Source organism: Acinonyx jubatus, chromosome E3, assembly GCF_027475565.1.
Source record: "Acinonyx jubatus isolate Ajub_Pintada_27869175 chromosome E3, VMU_Ajub_asm_v1.0, whole genome shotgun sequence".
Lineage (NCBI taxonomy): Eukaryota > Metazoa > Chordata > Mammalia > Carnivora > Felidae > Acinonyx > Acinonyx jubatus.
The window spans coordinates 17730006-17750740 of NC_069398.1; the positions used below are offsets into that span (position 1 = coordinate 17730006).

The window sequence follows — 20735 nt, forward strand, 5'->3', positions numbered from 1 at the left end:
ATTGATTTTAAGATACTGATTGACAAAATAATACTCAAAAGAGACTTCTTTTCATCCTAGCCTTACCATTTCCGGAGCTCTTTATGCCCTGTCCCTCACCCCGCATCTAGCTAGCTTTTATTCGTTGCCCGGAGTGGGGAGCAGAGGTGTGGGTGCAAGGCAATACAGAGCCCTTGCTCAACCATTTCTCACTGTGCATATGGTGTCTCTACTTATCTCCCTAGTTCATACAGGTAAAAACGTCTGTCAACTTCTTTTTACAATGAACAAACCCCAAAAGACGAGTAGGATATATAGCTGGCCCTTGAATGACACAGGTTTAAACTGGGCATGTTCACTTACACAGGGTTTTTTGTTTCAACAAACATAGTACAGCGCTGGAAATGTATTTGCTCTTACCATTTTCTTCATGACATTTTCTTTTCTCCAGCTAACTTTATGGTAAGGATATGGCATAGAACTCATGTAACATACAAAATATGTGTTAATCGACTGTCGATAAGGCTTCCGGTAAACAGTCAGGCTGTTAGCAGCTAAGTTTTAGGGGAGCCAAAAGTTATACTTGGGATTTTCGACTGCACAGGTCGTCAGCACCCCTAGGCCCCACACTGGTCAAGGTCAACTGTAAAGTTCAAACACACAATTCAAACTGTAAGACTACTCTGGCTCCAGAGCAGAGAGCTTACAGGTTCCAAGTCTCCGTTTGGACTCACACCGAAAATGACAATGACTACGGTTGATTAGGCCACGCCGCTTACATCATCATCCAGAGTCTCGTCATCCAGCTCCTCCAACTGGGCCTGGTTGTATCTGAACTGGATTCGATTCAACACCTCCGTGAGCAAGAGGACTAGAGCGTCTTCGTACCTATGCGGCAGGGAGAAATTCAACAACAGGTGACAGCAGGCTTTTAGCCTGGGTTTTGAAAAGGCCTCCTACACTCTGAAGAAGAACAGCGTCCCTGCTGGATTACCATATACAAGCAGTATCTGAACTAGATTTAGCTTACGGACTGGCAAGTGCATATGTGAGAGTGGAACGGTGGCAGGGGTATTTCTTTATTTTGCTATGTTCCAGACACCTTCTTGACGGATGGACCCTTTATCATTAGACGATGTCCTTTGTCCCCGGCAGCCACTCTTGTCCTAAAGTCTATTCTGTCTGACACTAGCATAGCTGCCCTGAATCTCTTTTGGTTACTGTCTACATGGAATAGCTTTTTCTATCCTTTTACTTTCAACCCGTTTGTGTCTTTGAAACCGAAGTGAGTCTCTTATAGACAACATGTAGTGGGATCATGTGTTTTCAATCCATTCTGCTAATCACTGCTTTTTAAACTAGAGAAGTTATATTCTTTACGTTTAATGTAATTACTGGTAAGGAAGGACTTCTGCCAGTATCTTTTGTTCAGCTCCTCCATTAATGCCTTCTTTTGTGTTAAACAGATACTTCTTTTCACTCCCCTGGCATTCTTTTCACCATATACTCTTGAGTTATTTTCTCAACGGGTGCCCAAGGGATTATAAGTAATGATATATAAATATCAATTTACACCGATTCAATAGAAGCTTCAACTCCATGATTCAATCCTTCTAACATCTGTGAGAGGTAGGTATATTATTGGTGTTTCTCCGACAAGGAAACCACAGTTAACAAAAGTTAGACAGACTGCCCATGGTCACCAAGCTAGGTGATTTGAACCTGGGGCTCCCTAACTCAACATCCTATGCCCTCCTCTCTATGCATAAACCACCCATGGTCTTCGAGCCTGCTCCGCTCACTCCCCCAAAACCTTCAGTCAGAACACTTAAAACCTAAAGGAAGAAATGGAAAAGGTCTGGAGGAACCCTGCCCCTTCTCAAAGAAACACCTAAAGCTCCAGGCCTGGCTATTTCCCATGTGTGATGACAGCCTACCTCCGAAAACACCAAGTTACATGCAGCAGTCACACCCAAGGGCCACCAAACCCTAATTTTCAAGAACAAATCCCAAAGCCTAAATGTCTGTCCCGAAACGCTTCCAAGACAGGCTCAGGGACTGCTCCCACTCACAAAGCCGGGCACTTGCACCAGGAGTCCGGCGCCAATCCAGCCGCACGCTTTGTGACGTCAGGGCCCAGGCTGCACAGAGCACACCTCTCCTCTGCCTGGAGGCTCTGCAGCAGGGGCGCTGGAGGAAGACCAAGAGGCAGCAGGAGCACAGGGGTGCCATTCTCCTGGTGGGCTCGCTGCCCTGGCAGTGTCACCCCAGTGACGGTCACCTGGAGGTAAGAACTGGTCCTACTTTCAGCTTTCACATTCCTACAGCCAGCCGCATGCACTCTCGGAGGTGCCAGCAGCAGCCAGGTCGCACCCCGTCCTCTCGGGAGTGAGGACCAGCTCCAAGCCTCCACCCCCCTGCCTGGCCGATCTCCTGGGTGCCCTCTCTTCAGAGACCTGAGCTGCACAGGGCCCATCCCTGCGATCCAGATTTGAACAGCTCCACTCTTTTCCTTCAGCCCTGGGGGTGGGCTGCCTCCTGTAGTTCTCATCTGCTGAATTTTGTTCTCTCTTTCTTGCTCTTCCGGCCCTCCAACACCGGTTTCATCAATCTCTTACACCGAATTCTTAAAACAATTAAGTGTGGTGTCCGTTCTCCTGACGGGACTCTACCTGATGAGCCATCTAATCCAACACAGGTGAGTACCACACAAGCTAACCACAGCTAAAAGGAATCCAGTGCCAAGATCAAATACAGTCAGTCCATCTAGTCTGCTACAACCCTTGTAACGACTCTGTACACAGTCTCGAGACTACTTGGAAATCCTCCTATGCTGTCACACTGCAGAGTCTGGTGGGCGCAAGAGTTCTTTTTTTCACTAAGACAGAAACACTGACCACCCCTCCCCGCAGTGTTTGCAAATGACTTAACAACCCAGGCTGGACGGGCAACCAAGCAAGGCCGCCCAGAAACTAACGCTGGCAGGGAAGATCACTCACAAAATAGGCAACGTCTGTGGGAAAAATTGCCAGCAGCCTCAAAATCCTATTTCAGTCGACTTCAGAGAAAGGTAAGATCAAACACTTAAGCCTGGAGCTTATATTTGCCATTTGCTCAAACATAAATTCCTAAAGTTACTTACACAAGGTTTATGCTATAAATCACTACGATGGACCAGTGCATTTTCACAATTTTGCTAGGAAAGAAAATCCACTTCAGACCAGAGGACAGATGAAACCCATCATCTACAAGTTGTCCTGCTGAGCTCAAAAGGGACTTTAAAGACTTTGTAAAATGCACAGAATAACCCTAAATTAGACCTAAACCCCTACCGGCAGTTAGCAGCTCTGGCTGCCAAAAAAGCTTATCCCATAGAAAACGGACCCCAACCAGGAACCAGGCTAAACACACTCAGGTAGTAACTGCTCTCCCCAAGTGGCTGGTGAAGGTGGGCAGAGTATTCGGGTGTGGCAGACTCCGGCTCCCTACCCAAGACCCGTTCTTCCTTTCCTCCTCAGCAAGACAACACTGGGCGCTGAGGCCAAGTGGAAGACCACATTTCCCAGCCTCCCTCGCAGATGGCAGTGGTCGAGGACATGCTAAGAGGAGTCACAGGGCAGAGCCTCCGGACAAGAGCCTTTTGTCCAACTCTCCCCTTCTCATTCCTGCTACCTGCGTTGCGGGTGCGAGGTCTCTACATGCAGCATCTCTGAGCATAAGGTGACCGTGGTGACGGAAGCCATGCCTGAGGCTGGTTCACATAAAGAGGTAAAAGCACTGGAGATACTAGTCAGCATACAAAGAATGAGGAGACACTGACCATTAATCAAGGGAAAGACGATCAACAGAAGCCAACCTCAAGACGCCAGTACCCTGGAATCATCAAAGACTTTTTTTTAAGGCAGCTGGTATAACCATCCTCCGTAATGTTCTTCGGGCAGGAGGTGCTAGGCACTGAATTGAACTGGGTCCACTGGAAATTCTTATGTTGAAGCCCTATCCCCCGTGTGACTGTACTTGGAGATAAGGCCTATAAAATGGGAACAGAGGTTACGTGAGGTCATAAGGGTGGGACCCTATCCAACGGGACAGTGGCCTTACATGAAGAGAAAGTGACAGGGGAGAGTGCATGCGTGCCACTCGCTCTCCCATGCAAGCACAGAAGGGCCACATGAGGACACGGAGAAGGCGAGAGTCTGCAAGCCAGGAAGAGTCCTCACCAGGAAGTGAACCTGCCAGCACCTTGAGCCGGGACTTCCAGTCTCCAGAACTGTGACAAAGTAAATTCCCGCTGTTTAAGCCACCCGGCCTGTGGTATTTTGTCAGGACAGCCCAAGCTCGTTAATACAGTAAGCAAATGATCATAGGAAAGAAACCTGGAACTTTAAGAACGAAGGACAAAAGCAAGAAATTGAAAATGTCTGGGTAAATACCATTTCTCTAGTGTTCTCCAGACTATTTCTCTCCTCTTCAGATCTTTAAAATATGAATGATGGATGAAGGCAAAAATAAAACACTGTCTGCTGGGGTTGTCCACGTATATAGACATAAAACATGTGGCAACTTCAGTATAAAGGGAGGCAAAAGGATCTATGTGGTGACAAGGCTTCTTCTACATACACTCTCAGTGGTGAAGGGTTAAAAGGAAAAGTAGACATATTGTAATACCAGAGCAACCTCTTAAAAACCTCAGATAAAGACAGAGAGTCAAACAAACGTACTGAAAAGGGAAACTAAATTTGTGTGAAACTCACAACAGAGTCTCAAAATAAATGAAGCAAAAACTGAGAGGAGACATTGGTAAACCCACAATTACACACAGAGAGCTTACCTCTCTCCCGGTCACTGACTGAACATGACAGAGGACACACAAAAATGCCACCTGCCAACCCGACCTAACCAACATTTACACAACACCCCATCCGACAACAGCAGAATACACACTCTTTTCAAGTGCGCAATGAACAATCACCAAGAAAACTAAGTCATAAAACAAACCTTAACAAATTAAAAAGAACTGAAATTAAAAAGAACACAAACTACGTTTGCAGATCATGGTAACTAGAATATGGTAACAAGACAGATGGAGAATCTCCAATATCTGGAAGTTAAACAGCAAAGAGGAAACCCCAAGAGAAATTAGAAAATATCTTCAGTGAGGGGTGCCTGTATGGCTCACTTGGTTAAGCATCTAGCTTCAGCTCAGGTCATGATCTCACGGCCCATGGGTTTGGGCCCCGCGTCGGGCTCTGTGCTGACAGCTCAGAGCCTGGAGCCTGCTTCAGATTCTGGGCCTCCCTCTCTCTCTCTCTGAGCATCATCCTCTCTCCCTCTCTCTCTCTCCCTCTCTCTCTCTCTCTCTCTCTCTCTCTCTCTCTCTCAAAAACAAACTTAAAAATTTTTTTGGATGAAGCTAAAGCAGTACTCAGAGAGAAATGTGTAGCATTAAATGTTTAAACATGCAACGGTCATAAACCTACAGACCTCTGTGACTGGAGCCACAAATGTGATTCCGAAGCACCCCAACTTCTGAGTTAAATAAAACTGTACACGTTAGGACAACTACAGAGTAGGTGTTCAGTAAACAAAGGACGGGTGAAAGAACAAATGAACAAAAACATGAATAAATGCAGGCAATAAACAGACAAAAGTCCAAGTGAGAGAGGGCTACAAAGGACAGGGGTGGGATGCCGGTCCAATTTTGAAATTACTGAGACCCCATTCACTTGCTCTCTGGGGCCGTCAACAGCATGAATTTCTCTTCCTAGGAGCTAGGAAACGACCGGAGCCCTGATAGAAACCTAGTTGACACCTTTTATTAAGTGTATCAAAATGTCACGGGTCACAACAGCACTTCCTTTTTGTTAAGCAGAAAACCCACCCGGAAGGAAAGGGCAGCAATTGTTCTCACGCTCGCCCACATGTGTTTACAGTCCAACCCGGTGTCACTCGGGATCCCTGGCTGCTCTGTGGCTGGTCCTTGCCAGCACTCTCACGACGAAGCGGTCACAGGACATGACTCGAGAACTTTAGAGGTTGCTTAACTCCCTTCAGGTTTCCTCCTCTTCCTGCAAGAAGTTCCTACACAGGTGGCTCCTCTCACAGTGACAAGCACAGAGAGAAGGGAGTGAGAGGGAGCGAGTAGAAGAAAATCAGTTCTTCACCAAACACCTACTGTCGGCCAAGCTACTCGACACGCACCTGTTCACTTCGTTTACTCAACAACCTGTAAGTCGGCACAACCTTCCCCAGAATACAACGGAGGAAAAGGAAACTGAAATTCAGGTCTTCCCAAACCACCACCTGAAGATGGCCAACCCGGACCACGAGCTCCAGCAGCGGCTTTGTTCTGCTAAGTTACAGAACACAGTCCTCGCACAGAGGGACCCAAGTCCCCAGCAGCTCTGATCAAGAAACTCTGGAGCATTCTCACGGAGTGAGGAACATGAGGAGCTCCGATTTCCAAGCTCCTAGGTCCAAAAATAAACTCATGTACATTTGTGCTTCTAAATTTGTAGCCTACAATGCCTACACCACTTTGTTGTGATGGATGATGCAAAACCTGTAAACCGCAAGGGACAGGAACTGAGTGACTTAACCACACCTACGTTTCCCATTTAAGACACCAAGAAAACATTCTTGACGAGTTCCTGCAACATCAATTGCTTCTGAAATTCTGGCTTAAGCCACAAATGTGATTCCAAAAGCACCTCAACTTCTTTCAGATGCATTTTACCAGCCGAAAAACATTTGATCACATTTACGTGCTTTAGTTAAAATGAGTGGGTCACGACCAGTAGCCAGTGGTTTTTATCAACTCTTTTGAGAAACAGCACATCTCTGACGCATCAGGGTCTCTTAGAACCTAGAACAGTGGTTGCCACACTTCAAAACTTTCATTTAAGGACTTGAGCGCACACCTACATAAATATACAGTGTTTAAGAGGTGACCGGAAAAATATAGACGTTAAAATTCAACTATTTTCTTTGTGCCCCTCAGCGGACTACCTTATACAGCCCTCTTTGTAATCTGTAACCCAGATACTAAGTGATATCTGCTCAATAAACAGTTCCCTGGTGATGGTTAACTAATAGCAAAAAACCCCAGACCAGCTTTGAAGATTTCAAGGCTTTTTTTGTTTTTCAAGGGCATAAAAGTGTTGTAAGTGTATGTCTGGGGGAAAAAAAGTCATAGGGGCACCTGGGTGGCTCAGTCCAACTTCAGCTCAGGTCATGATCTCGCGGTCTGGTCCATGGGTTCGAGCCCTGCATCGGGCTCTGTGCTGACAGCTCAGCGCCTGCAGCCTGCTTCAAATTCTGTGTCTCCCCCTCTCTGCCCCTCCCCTACTCACACTGTCTCTCTCTCTCTCTCTCTCTCTCTCTCTCTCTCAAAAATAAACATTAAAAAAAGTCATAAAGAATTAGAAAGCCTCATTTAGGATGATAATCAAATGATCAATAAAAAAATTCTTAGGGACATGTGGGTGGCTCAGTCAGTTAAGCGTCCTGTGCTTGATTTCAGCTCAGGTTTCACCTCATGGTTTTTGAGATTGAGCCCCAAATCGTTGGGCTCTGTGTTGACAGCACAGAGCCCACTTGGGATTCATATTTTCTCTCTCTCTCTCTCTCTCTCTCTCTCTCCCCCTCTCTCCCTCCCTCCCTCCCTCTCTCTCCCTCTCTCTCTCCCTCTCCCTCTCATACACTCTCTCTCAAAATAAATAAATAAACATCAAAAAAAATTCCTGGTGTTGAAAGTGATCAGCCATCACCCCTGACAACCCAGTGACATCAGATGACAGATGCCTGGGCAGACAGGTCAACATTTGAAGGTGGACTAAAAGGCCTTTAGGCCACCTGGGGGCCCTGATCACTGAACTCCATGGTCACCACCACAGTCCGACGGCAGCAACGTCTTCTACTACTTATTATCATGGTTGCAGTCATCACTGCGACCATTTACTGAGTGCCTAATACAGGCTAAATACTGTGCCAGGCATTTTATATATGTGATTTCCTTGAATCCTAACCATCCTGAGAGAGAGGTCAACATGCACATTTTGCAAGAGGAAATGTGATCAGCATATAACTTGACCAAAAGTAACACTGCTCCCATGAAGCAGAAAAGGAATTTAAATTGTATACCACTGCTCCTTCTGTCGGTAGGTTGGTGTGCACAAGTGTATCTTTAACACTAATAATCTGCCAGATTAATACTAAAATCTATTTAATACTACACTCTGCAGATTTTCTCAATGGAACCATATTCTCCACACCTAAAACACTTCTGTACTGTGCTTTAAAAAGCATTTTCATATTAATCATTTCCTCAGTTTATTCTTCCAACAAGCGTGAGATGTCAAGTCTCCCACTAAACATAGCAAAATCAAGCACAGTCCCGGAACTACAGGACCCAACTGTTCAGCATACAAAATAGAGAATAAGGCAAAAATACCTTTCCTTTGAAGAATCTCATTCAAAAACACAATAACTAACTTTTAGTTGGCAAAATCACCAAAAACAGGATCTACTGTTGTGTAAGAGTTTCGGATACACGAATATACACCCACAAAGCACATCTGACCTGACAACAAAGCAACTTGCAAGCTATTTTGCAATCACACAAATATGTTTGGGAACAAAAGTGCAGATTTTTAACTTGAAATGCAAATATTCAGTTTAAGATTATAAAAACTCATTAAAACTTCAGCAATACAAGGGTGGGTTTCCAGAGGGTCCGATCTCTTCCCAGGCCAGGATTCTCCTCGCCGCCCACCACGGGGCACATTGCTAGGAAGGGGTGTTCACTCACCACCAACCACTGATGCCATCTACTGAGCGAGCATTCGTAATGTGCCAAGCGTTCTAGATTCATTAGCTCAATATTTCACTTCTTAACTAAATAACTATGGTGGACAGGAACTACACTTTCTGCCTGCAAGCAAGAAAAATGACCTTGAGGAACATAAGGGGAAAAACATTTCCCCATTTTCTGTTTTTTAAAAAATACAATAGAGTGGCGCCTGGGTGGATCAATCGGTTAAGCATCCGACTTCAGCTCAGGTCACGATCTCGCAGTTCATGGGTTCAAGCCCTGCATCTGGCTCTGTGCTGACAGCTCGGAGCCTGGAGCCAGCTTCGGATTCTGTGTCTCCCTCTCTCTGCCCCTCCCCTACTCGCGCTCTCTCTCTAAAATAAATAAACATTTCTTTTAATTAAATAAATAAAATAGAAATAAATACAATAGAAAGTACAAAAGTAATTATCGCTGGACTGTGGGATTATGGATATCTTTTCTTTATATTTTTCTATCTTTTCCTAGTTTTTAAAATACTTATTTTTCACAGCAGGTATTTACTATACTTTATTTAGGAAATTTTCACACACATACAAAAGGAGCTAGCATATAATGAACCCCAAGTTACCATCAATAAAGGTCAACATCAATTATCAACACACGGCCAACCCTCCTTTCCCTCTATCCCAGTGGATTATTTTAAGGCAAATCCCAGACGTCCTATCATTTCATCCATCCAATAAATACTTCAGTTTTTAATCTCTAAAATAAGGGCCACTTAAAAACAAACCCTTGAGACAGTTATCACAGCTAAAGAACTATACAAATTACATTTTTAATCAGAAAATAAAATGTTTTAAGAAAATGAAATATTTAAAGGGGGAAAAAATATATGAAAATACTCAATGACATTACTACCTACCCAGCTTGTGTGACCCAGTTTCACTGAAGAGGTCTGACGGCCTGGCTGTCCCTTTAAGCCACAAGAAAAACGCAAAAATGTCTATTTCTATTTATCAGTATTTCTGAGGTTTACCTGTTGAGAACTGCTTCCTTGTCTCCCAGACGGCTTTTAATTTTACTTGTCAGATAGTCCAGAAAGAGCGTCCAGATATCCAAACAAGAGAAGTAACCTTCATGAGTAGGCTATGATGCAAAAGAAATCCAGACAATGAAATTACTTAACGCAGCTCCTCCTGAGAAACATCCCCACCAGTGTTTATTTCCATCAGAATGGTACAACCCTAAGCCTAGATTCCCTCCACTTCCTGGTAACCACAACTGCAATCTTTCAAATGGTTTTCATGACTGGGCCCTGGTGAACCTAACAAGACAAAGGTGCCATGGAACATATCATTATTAGGGAGATTCTATGCAGGACAAACTTAATTACAAAATAAGCCAAGCAGACACCAATCTTTAAATCTGAGATTGATGGGGAGGACTCTTACAGATCATCCCATTCAAATCTGTTTTAGAGAAAAAGAAACTGAGATCCAGGGACATGATTTATTCAAACCAGGTCCCTTTACCACCCCCTCCCACCCCAGTAAATGCTCCTTCTACATATCATTAGGAAACCAGAAGTAAGTTTCGATGGTTCTGAAGGTGACAAGTTTACATATTTGAAAGTTAGAAAAGTAACATCTGCAGTCTTCCTACATAACAGACTGAAAATTAGCTTAAGTCTGACTCTCAGGCATGATCTCATCTGCAGAAGGAGGGGTGTCCAATGGGCTAAGAGCAACCTCTAACCAGGTGCTGACAAAGACAAAGTGAGCAGAGAAGAACAAGTCTCTGTAGGGTCTAGTGCCTGACTCATTGCGCTCTGATTCCTCAAGAGCCTTGAGATTCTATTTCATGTAAACTCCAGGCACTACATTCTCCAACGTCTAGTCCTTCTCACGCATATTCAATTTCAACTTGTGCCCCCCGCCCCCCGCAATCCCTTCTATATCCACTGAATTTCTTGCTACCTATAAGAGCTCTTTGGTTTTGTGATTGCTTCATTGAAGCAATGTTGGGCGGCAGGACCAGATAGGGAAAGAAGTAAGACCATCATCTTCTTGGATCAGTTTCCTTGCATCTCGGATCCACAAGGAAATCCAGAGGCTTATAAGGGCATGTGTGGGATTTGCCCATTGGGTGGTAGCAGGAGATGGGAGTTCTGTACGCAGTCTGAGACAGAAAGCTAACTTTTTCCGGGGCAGACTGGGGCAGAGTCCAACCTCACAACTCACAGGGTTGCTTTGGAACTGACAATCAGGACCTGACAGGGCCATCCTCTGAAAAGAAAATGACCATTTCCTGTCTCCACTTCATCCTTTGCAAAATCCAGGATGTCCATGACATGAAGTGAACCAGAAGAATAAGCACAGAAAACAATAAGCCACGTGGAAATAATGTAAGTAGCCTGTAGACAGGCACTCAATTTGCACAGCCAGGAGATGGGAGTCTTCCCTGGCTTCAGCTTGCTGAGCTCCCTGTGAGTCAATCACTCAGTTGGCCTTCCTAGGTTTAAAAACACCCATGTTCTCCTCCACAGAACATAGCTGATCAGGAAGTACTTTTGGGGGGCGCCTGGGTGGCTCAGTCGGTTAAGTATCAGACTTCAGCTCAGGTCATGATCTCAGTCTGTGAGTTCGAGCCCCACATCGGGCTCTGTACTGACAGCTCAGAGCCTGGAGCCTGCTTCAGATTCTGTGTTTCCCTCTCTCTCTGCCCCTCCCCTGCTTGTGCTGTCTTTCTCTCAAAAATAAATAAAAACATATTAAAAAAAAAAAAAGAAAAGAAAAGAAACCAAGGCTCCAAAGCAAAGTCACCTGCACAAGATGAAAAGATAAGGAACAGAAAGAGAACCAGAATGTGGAACTTCAGACTCCTGGCGTAGAGCCCCGTTCCCCAGTGCCACACCCCCCCAGGCACTGTTTCAGGAAGAGGGGGCAGGATGAAAATGCAAGGCCCAGAAGGAACTGCTAAGGATGCAGTAAGAGGACCAGGAAGACAGAAATCAGATGCTCAGAGGGGACACCACAGCGAGGGGAGCAACGCTGGAGGCAAACACCTGCTGAGCACTAGTGGCCAGAGGGGCTGTGGTGGGACACTTCGGGGAGAGAAAAAATGTAGGACAAGAAACGAGAGAGAGGAGATGCTTATAGAAAGATACTAACACCACCTTTGTCTTATTACTATTCCTTCAACACATGATGACCAGTACTAAAATTTCTTACGAAATTTTTTTTAAGTAATCTCTATACTCAACACGGGGCTCGAACTCACGACCCTGAGACCAAGAGTCAGATGCTCCGCCAACTGAGCCAGCCAGGCACCCCTCTGAATTTTAGAAACAAAAGGCAAAAATACTGAGTACACTCATAACCCTCTAGACAAGAGGAAAGAACGTTTTCCAGCTTTGCAGATAATTAAACCATGATAAAGTATGATCACACTGTTAATGACCAGATGAGAACTTAAAACCGTCTCTCGAGGGCACTTCATTTCTTATTCTTAAGTCTTACCCCAAAGAACTCCCCTACTACCGCCAGCTCCTGACCCTGGAGTGCACCCTGCCCATTTACGATAGGCAGCCCAGCCTACAGTAAACTGCACAGAACACCTTCTAGCTTCCTGCCCCTCCGCCCAATGCTCAAATCTGCTTCTTCCTGGACCTCAAAGGACACTGACTCCCATAGTCCAAGAGCCCGCACCCAGAAAGGAAGGGCCTCCAGATGAATGGATAAAGAAGATGTGGTGTACACACACACACACACACAATGGAGTATTACTCGGCAATCAAGAAGAATGAAATCTTGCCATTTGCAACTACGCGGATGGAACTAGAAGGTATTATTACGCTAAGCAAAATTAGAGAAAGACAAACATCATGTGACTTCACTCATATGAGGAATTTAAGACACAGAACAGATGAACATAAGGGAAGGGCAGCAAAAATAATATAAAAACAGGGAGGGGGACAAAACATAAGAGACTCTTAAATACAGAGAACAAACAGGGTTGCTGGAGGGGTTGCGGGAGCGGGGATGGGCTAAATGGGGAAGGGGCATAAGGAAGACACCTGTTGGGATGAGTACTGGGCGTTATACATAGGGGATGAATCACTGGAATCTACTCCTGAAATCATTGTTGCGCTGTATGCTAACTCGCTTGGATGTAAATTAAAAAATAAACAAATAAATAATTTAAAAAAATTTTTTTAATGTTTTGAAAGAGAAAAAAAAAGAACGGAAGGAAGGAAGGTCCTCATACAGGAGACCAAGAGAGTACAAGGAAGCTCAGCTGACAGTAACCTCAGGTAAAGGACAAAGTAAGAAGCTTGTTGTCTGCTTCATGACCATATTCATTTCTTTTCCCAGTATATATACATGTAATATATAAACATACAAAACCACCACTTTGATTTCAATGGAAAACCAACACCTAAAATTCTAGGCAAAGGACCACAGAAGATGAACAGGGGCAAGACTGTGAAGATGCCCACCACAGTCGATCTCCTTAAGTGAAGAAACTGAAATCGAAGGCAATTAAAAAGACTGCTCCAAGGACACAGACCTCATAGAAACAACCAGAGCTCCAACACAGAACTGTTTGTTGGGTTCAGGTCCAAAAAAGTAGGCATAAGACATGCATACTTTAAAACTTGTACTTAGCTTTCTTCTATGTCATATATAAAGGGCAGATATAAAACTTCATAGGCAGAGCAAACTGCAAAACATTTTCATTCCACTTTCCCCAAAACCCCTTCTTTGTGACCTCAGCACTGGCTCCCCATCTCTTTCATTTCTGCTACACTTATTCTAACGTATCTATTGAATCCTTTCTTCCCGGTCCCCTCCGGGAGGTCTCTGGATCCATCTCAAAATGCTCCTACCCGGAATGCTTCTCTCCCACCCCCTCGCCCTCCCACATCTCATCACCTGTCCCATCCCTTCTTAGGTCTGGTGAACTGAGAGTGCTGTCCTTCCTGCCCTGCACTCATTGGCCCCTCTACCAGACATCCTGATACTTCCTCAACCCTAGTCCTCCTCCACCCCCACCCTCCCTGCTGCACCCAGGAGGGGTTCACCCTCACCCACTGGGGGCGCTTACTTTTATGTGCCAAGTACCCCCCTGAGAAAGGCTAGCTCACACACCAAACCCTCGCTCCAAATCCCCAACCACACACACAACACCCCTCCCAGCCTAGGCCCTTGTCTCTCTTCTACCTTCGTGAAGCTACATCATCGGTGGTTTAAACTTCCACGACACGTAAAATCCACAACTTATAAAATCACATGCCTTCCCTGACCCGGGAACGTCATACCCAGGTTACGCCAACAGAAAGAGCTACACAGGTGCACCCAAAAGCATGTATGAGAACGCCCACTGCAAGAGAATTCATGATCACCAAAAACCGAGCAGCTCATCTGCAGTGGGACAGATTTTCAGATAATGACTTACTATAAAGCAATGAAAACAAACTACTGCCACACACACAACACAGGTGAATCTCACAAACATGATGTGGAATGAAAAAGCCAGACAAAACAAATATATACCGGAGACATCCACTGAGAGAAGTTCCACAACAGGCAAAAGGAATCTGGGACGTTAAGGTCAAGATCGGGGTGACGCACGGGAAGTGAAGGGGAAGGCACCCAAGGCGGAGCTGGCAGTAATGTTCTACTTCTTGACGAAGGTGGTGGTTACATGGCTGTGTTCATTTTGGGAAAATTCATCAAGCTGTCCACGCAGGATCTATGCGCTTCTCTGAATGGGTGTGATACTTCAATAGAAAACTTATTTTAAAGACACTCACAGAAGGGTGAGCGCTGAGTAACGTACAGAACGGTTGAATCACTATATTGTACACTTGAAACTCATATAACACTGCATTAATTATACTGGAATTAAAAAATAAATTACACACACACAAATGCACAAGGGAGAAGACACGACAGAAATGTCTAAAACCAGGCTGATGATGACTGCACGAGTCTATAAATCTAGTGAACATCATGGAGCTGTACAATCACGATGGGTGAATTTCATGAGATATATAATTCTACCTCAATAAACCGTTTAAAATATGTATATAAAGAAAAGACATTGGGCCACAAAATGTAAACAAGGCACAAGGACTTTGCTTGTGAGGGTTTATACGCCCAGCTCCTGATACACAAGGAGCTCAAAAAGTATTTGTTGAATGGGAGCAAAAAATCCGATCCGCCAAAACTTAACTCCTCAGAACTTCAGTATTTATTTTTTTTTAAATATTGCTTTTTTTTTAACGTTTATTTATTTAAGAGAGACAGAGAGACAGAGAGTGAGTGGGGGAGGGGCAGAGAGAGACAGGCAGACAAGAGAATCCCAAAGGGCTCAAACCCACAAACCACGAGGATCATGACCTGAACTGAAAAACCAAGAGTCGGACGCTTAACCCACCGAACACCCAGGCGCCCCGAGCTTCATTATTTATCATCTCCCTGTAGGAAGTTTTAGTGCCAGTTACAGAAGGAAAGGCCCTAATTTCAGACTATTTCTATCTTTTGCTTCTCCAACAAAACAGTGGTTAAGAACACAGACTCTAGGAGTTCAAACGCCTGGCCCCACCACTTAATTAACTGTATGACCCTGAGCCGGTTACTCTGCGCCTCAGTTTCTTTATCTGGGAAGTGGAGATGACGATAATAACACCCACCTCAAAGGGTCATTAGGAAGGACAAACGTGTTAATCTTCACAAAGCCAACACTATATAAACGTTCGGGAAATAAACTCTTTACCCTGGAAACAACAAAGCGCGCTTTTTCAGGAGGAAAAGGATGAGCGGTGCTGGTGCTTTACCTGATGAAATGTGTACTTGAACAAAAGCGTCAAAAACTCCACCACAGGGAACTGGGAGTAGGACTCGATTCTTCTCAGGTGGACACTCACGAAGAGCCGCAGGAAGTCAGTAAACTTCTCGACATAGCTAAGTAAGACAAGAAGACGAGAAGAGACGATCAGAAACCCAGCCACCTCCTTAGCAGAGAACTCAAATTCAATCCAAATTTCTTTCAGTACAGAACTACACAGATTTAAAACAGCTTTTCAGTTAAAAAGATAAAGGCCTGCAACAATTACCTACAGGTCAGGCAACCCTTCATTCCATTACCACCTGAAACATAGCAGAAAAGCAACTTTAATCCTCAGGCACTCTCTACTAAGACATCTTATAAACTAGGGCTCTCGCGGTTTCTAAGTCCTTCATGTTACAACCGATTCAAGGGAAAGAAAATGATACTAAAAAGTCAAGGGGCAGAGCATGTGCGTCATGTCAATGTGGCAAGTCTGGAAGGCCGGTTGCCTTTGCTAGGAGCCCAAAATATTAACGTGAATGTGCTAAGAACAAAACAAGGCTATACCAAAGGCATGGCATCTGGATAACGTATATGCAGACTTGGAACCTAATGCTCGTCGTCCCCCCCCCCGCCCCCCCGCCCTCCGGCTCCCAGCACTCAATAAACGTAAGCACATCCCAATCTACTCAGAAAGTGACTGCAAATATAAGGGAGGGGAAGAAGCTGCCCGAGCTGGACAGGCCTCGGGGACAATTCGGTCTGGCGCTTCACTGTACAGACGAGGCCCAGGGAGATCCAGTGACCCGCCCAAGGTCACTGGGCCCGCTCGTGGCAAAATGGGACTACCGACTACCATCCACTCCCACGCCAGTGCTCTTTCCTTTCACAGCACAGTGGCTCCCCAACTCATGTGTATGTACAATATCATTTCCCAGAGGAGTGTGGGTCCCAGCTGCAAGGATAAGAGACTGTTGTTACTAGACACACAGCACATCATCACTCTCACATGTCACAAACTGTCATTTTAAGCCCCTAAATACCAAAAGGTGATTCGAAAATGAGATGGACGTACCTCCAGAGATCACATTGCGGACACCGATAAAGACTTATTTATGGGCCTTAGTCAAAAATTAAATAATGGCTAAAACCAATTCTGAAAGTCCTAACTGCAAAAAGTTTTGTTTTTTGTTTTTTAAAGCAAGGATCTATGCAATAATAATGGGGGAGAAAAAGACAACTACGCAGAAGAGCAAAATTGCCCCATAAATAAAATGTCCCACATTGTGCCTGGGACCCAGCACCCTGAGGGCGGCCAACCTGCCTGCCTGACCTCCAAACGGCTAGCTAACACACATGTAAACTTTTTTGCAGTTTAAAACAAAAACAAAAACATTAATCTGCTTGATCAGGAGAATGGCCGTCTCTGTGGATCATGGGACCAAAAACTTGAAACACAGTTAAGGCGTTTGAATCAACTGTTTTTAGAGAGAGTCAGGCGTGAAGAGACTTCTCTCGATGCCTTTGACCACAGATACTCAACAGCAGGGGCTCCTTATTCCTCCTTCTGCTTCTAACGCGACAGTCAGAGCCGTCACCCAGTTTACTGCTCTCTAGGAAGATGCACTCAATTCCCTGCCACCCATGAAATAAAGAGAAGCTTGGGTAAATGTCACGCAATCTCGATTTTATTTCACTCTCCAACCCAAGTTTTTGGGCACACAAACAAGGGCCTTTCGGCAGCTAAAACTATAGATTTTATTTCACCTCATTTTCTTTCCCTTGCCCACCTTCTGGTACAGGTGCTAATGAGCAGTTGAAAGATAGAAACAGGCAGGAAAGGAGAAGAGAAGCAAAGGCCCTGGGGTAAGTAGCCCCTAAACAACCGAGAATGGACTTAGCTGTTTAGAATTAGTGGTCAGGGGCCCAAGAGCCAGGAAGCAAGCACACAGTATTGTTCATGTCACCTTTCTGCTTCCAGGCACCTCTCAGCTTTCACAGGGCAATAGGAAGCATAGGATTAAAATATAAAACCAAAAGCACAGAAGTTACACATAACAAAATCAGTACATAGGTAACCCACGATGACATCTCTATGCCATCAGAACGTCAGCCATCGCGAACGTTATGCCTCACGTAAAACTCAAAACAACTGATACCTGATGGTCGGTACGAGCGGCTAGACTTTTTTTTAACATATAAAGCGCAGCCTTTCTTAACCAAAGCTAGAAAGGATATGAAATTGTCTGTTTGCATGCCGATGCCTCTGAATTCATACAGAAAGCTATTATAAAATGAAAAATAAAACCAACATATCACCATAAGGGATTATGAGCTCTTTTGTGATCATACAAAGAAAATTTCGCACAAAGCTTGTTTACGATGGACCAAACCAAAACAATCTTAGGCATCTATGTTTTTAACTTTAGAAAACCTTAACAAAGTTGCTAAATTAAAAAGCACTAAAATGGTCTGTAAGCACTTGACTTTACATTCTGCTACTTACTCTAAGGAAAAGGAAGATGCCTTAACTCTACGCAGCTTAACAGCAAAAAGCAAGCCAAGGAAAGTGGATTAACATATTAACGACATTTGCTGCCCAGCACTCTAGAAGAATTTTCTAACTCAATACAATGTATCTGCCTGGAAGTTTCTGAACAGTCAACATGATGCTTTTATATGTAAGTTTCTAATTTGCTCTCTTGCTTTTACACAGCAGTAGCCAGCGTCACATCGATGACAGCTCTAAGACAGATAAATGACATCATCTGGAGGGAGATACATGAGACCACGCCTCAGGGTACCGTGACAGCGTCATCTGTGTGAGTACTTCAGAAGGAAAAGCGAGGTAATTTTCAGCTCCATTCAAGGGGAGGGTCACAAAGAAACACGGTGTGTGCCACGCTAAGACGTGCCCATATTCCCATCTCTTGCTTTTGATGGAAATGTGCCGTGTGTGTAAAACTCACAGTAACAACGACATGCCTACACGCTGCACGATGTGCACTGGGGGAAAGTCACGGAGTCAAAACTGACAAGCAACGTCAAGTGAAAAGGGGGGATTAGAACTCCTGTACCTCCGCGGCCTCCTCCCACGTTCCTGGCTACGCACGAGCAGCAGACTCGGCTCCTGCGCCACTCAGACCTGCAGGCGAATCGTGAGGACGAAGGGAGGGGGTGGAAGGGAGGACAGGAGACAGACGGGGGAAAAGACAACAAACCTGCACAATTCACAGTCACTTTCCAAACGTGGCTCGCTCCCCTCTACCACCCTAGCCCTTCCAGCTAAGCTCAGACTTACTGGTACACACCTACCTGTCCGTTCCTCATCAGGAGCCCCAAATTCTGAAACCAAAGAGGATTACAGACACCATGCGGCACAACACGGTAAACGGTCAAGGCCCCTTCTTAGGGCGCGGCCGGTTCCACACCCGTGTTCATTACCTCTCATCAAGTTCTTCTAGCCTGCTCTTCACCGTGTGGGCATTGTTATCCTTGGTGATTTTCTGCAGGAGGTAGAAAGTCTGCTGGAACATACGCAGTAAATACTCTTCGAATTCCATAGGCACACAGTTCTTGGACATGAGTTCATTGATGCAGGACATGGCCAGGACCCCAAGACGGCCACGCTCCTGACCCAACACACAGTTCTGGCTGCTGCCGTTAACTGATGCCATCTTTCTGGCCCGGATGTCACAGCCAAAGCGCGCAAAGTGGAAGATGGTGGTTAGGAGGGACGGGGTGATGCTGGCAGACAGAGGAATCCAACTGAAGAGATGGGCCAGGCACTCCAAGGCCAGGGAACACATATACTCACTCTCCGCATCAAGGATGGGGATTGGCTGGTTCAACAGTTTGGCTGAACTAGGACTCTGCAGCAGGTTACTCAGTAAGTCACCTGGAAATACACAAAGGTTTTAACAACCACCCTACCAAGTCTCTTACAAACCAATTTAAGTACAACAAAGAGAAAACAAAAGCCACCTTTCACCAAGCTACACATTAAAGATACCTGTAGAAACGTAAAATAATGCCACTCAGGAAACTTTCGTTTGCTTCGGAGAATGCATCTTTCGTTAAAATACATTCTTTGTTCGTATGTAGAGTTCATCACAGTTCTTTTTAAATGAATTAATGTAAATTTCCTCAGTGTTATGTCAACAGATACAACCCACAAAGCTCTTTGAGGACCATGGCGACTTTTAGGAGTAAAGCCATCCTGGGTGACAGGGTGGGCAAAACGGGTGAAGGGGGTCAAGAAATACAAACTTCCAGTTAGAAGATACAGAAGTCCTGGGGATACAATGTACGGTGGTGACTACGGTTAGTTAACGAGACCGTACTGCACCTTTGAAAGTTGCTAGGGGAGTGAATTTTAAAAGTTCCCATCACAAGAAAGACAATTTTTAATCGTGTGCGGTAATGGATATTAACTCCACTTTCCGTTGCCATCAGTTTGCAATACATACACCATGACGTTGTACCCCTGGAGCTACAGTGTTATAGGTCAATTATATTTCAATTAAATAAGGGGGTCCAGAGACTAAAACACTGAGAACTACTGCGCTGCTCGAGGTAAGTCTGTGAACCTGTATCATCAGCACATCTGGCAGCTTGTCAGAAATATAAATTCTCAGGCCCCGCCCACACATGCTGCTGGGGATCCGGGAGGCGTGTGGTCAAGACACGGGTTTTTACATACTTTCCAAGAAGTGATTCTTGCGCATGCTTAATTTTTTTAGTTTTTTTTTAAGTTTTTATTTTAATCACCTGGCACTCATCACAAGCGTGCTCCTTAATCCCCGTCACCTATTTCACCCACCCCCCACCTCCCCTCTGGTTACCATCGGTTTGTTCTCTACAGTTAAGAGCCTCTTTCTTAGTTTGTCTCTTTTTCTCCTTTTCTCATTTGCTTTACTTCTTAAATTCCATATATGACTGAAATCATATGGTATTTGTCCTCCTCGGACTTATTTCACACAGCATAATACCTCTAGCTCCATCCATACAGGTCATTGCAAATGGCAAGATGTCATTCTTCTTCGTGTGTGTGTGTGTGTGTGTGTGTGTGTGTGTGTGTGTGTGTGTGTGTTTAATGGCTGAACAATATTCTATTGAATAGACATAC

The 20735-nt window shown here is 44.8% G+C and overlaps 1 protein-coding gene across 7 annotated transcripts in view; it reads right to left on the reverse strand.

Annotated features, from left to right (window-relative positions):
- The window catches only part of XPO6 (exportin 6), a 102687-nt gene that overhangs the window by 31204 nt on the left and 50748 nt on the right, over positions 1–20735 (reverse strand). For all 7 annotated transcript variants that reach the window (XM_027051113.2, XM_027051112.2, XM_027051114.2 and 4 more), the window contains exons 7-10: positions 19052–19505; positions 15615–15741; positions 9810–9919; positions 759–867 (exon numbers count right to left, since the gene is read on the reverse strand). In XM_027051113.2, the coding sequence (XP_026906914.2) occupies positions 759–867; positions 9810–9919; positions 15615–15741; positions 19052–19505 (800 nt within the window). The remainder of the gene's footprint in view (positions 1–758; positions 868–9809; positions 9920–15614; positions 15742–19051; positions 19506–20735) is intronic.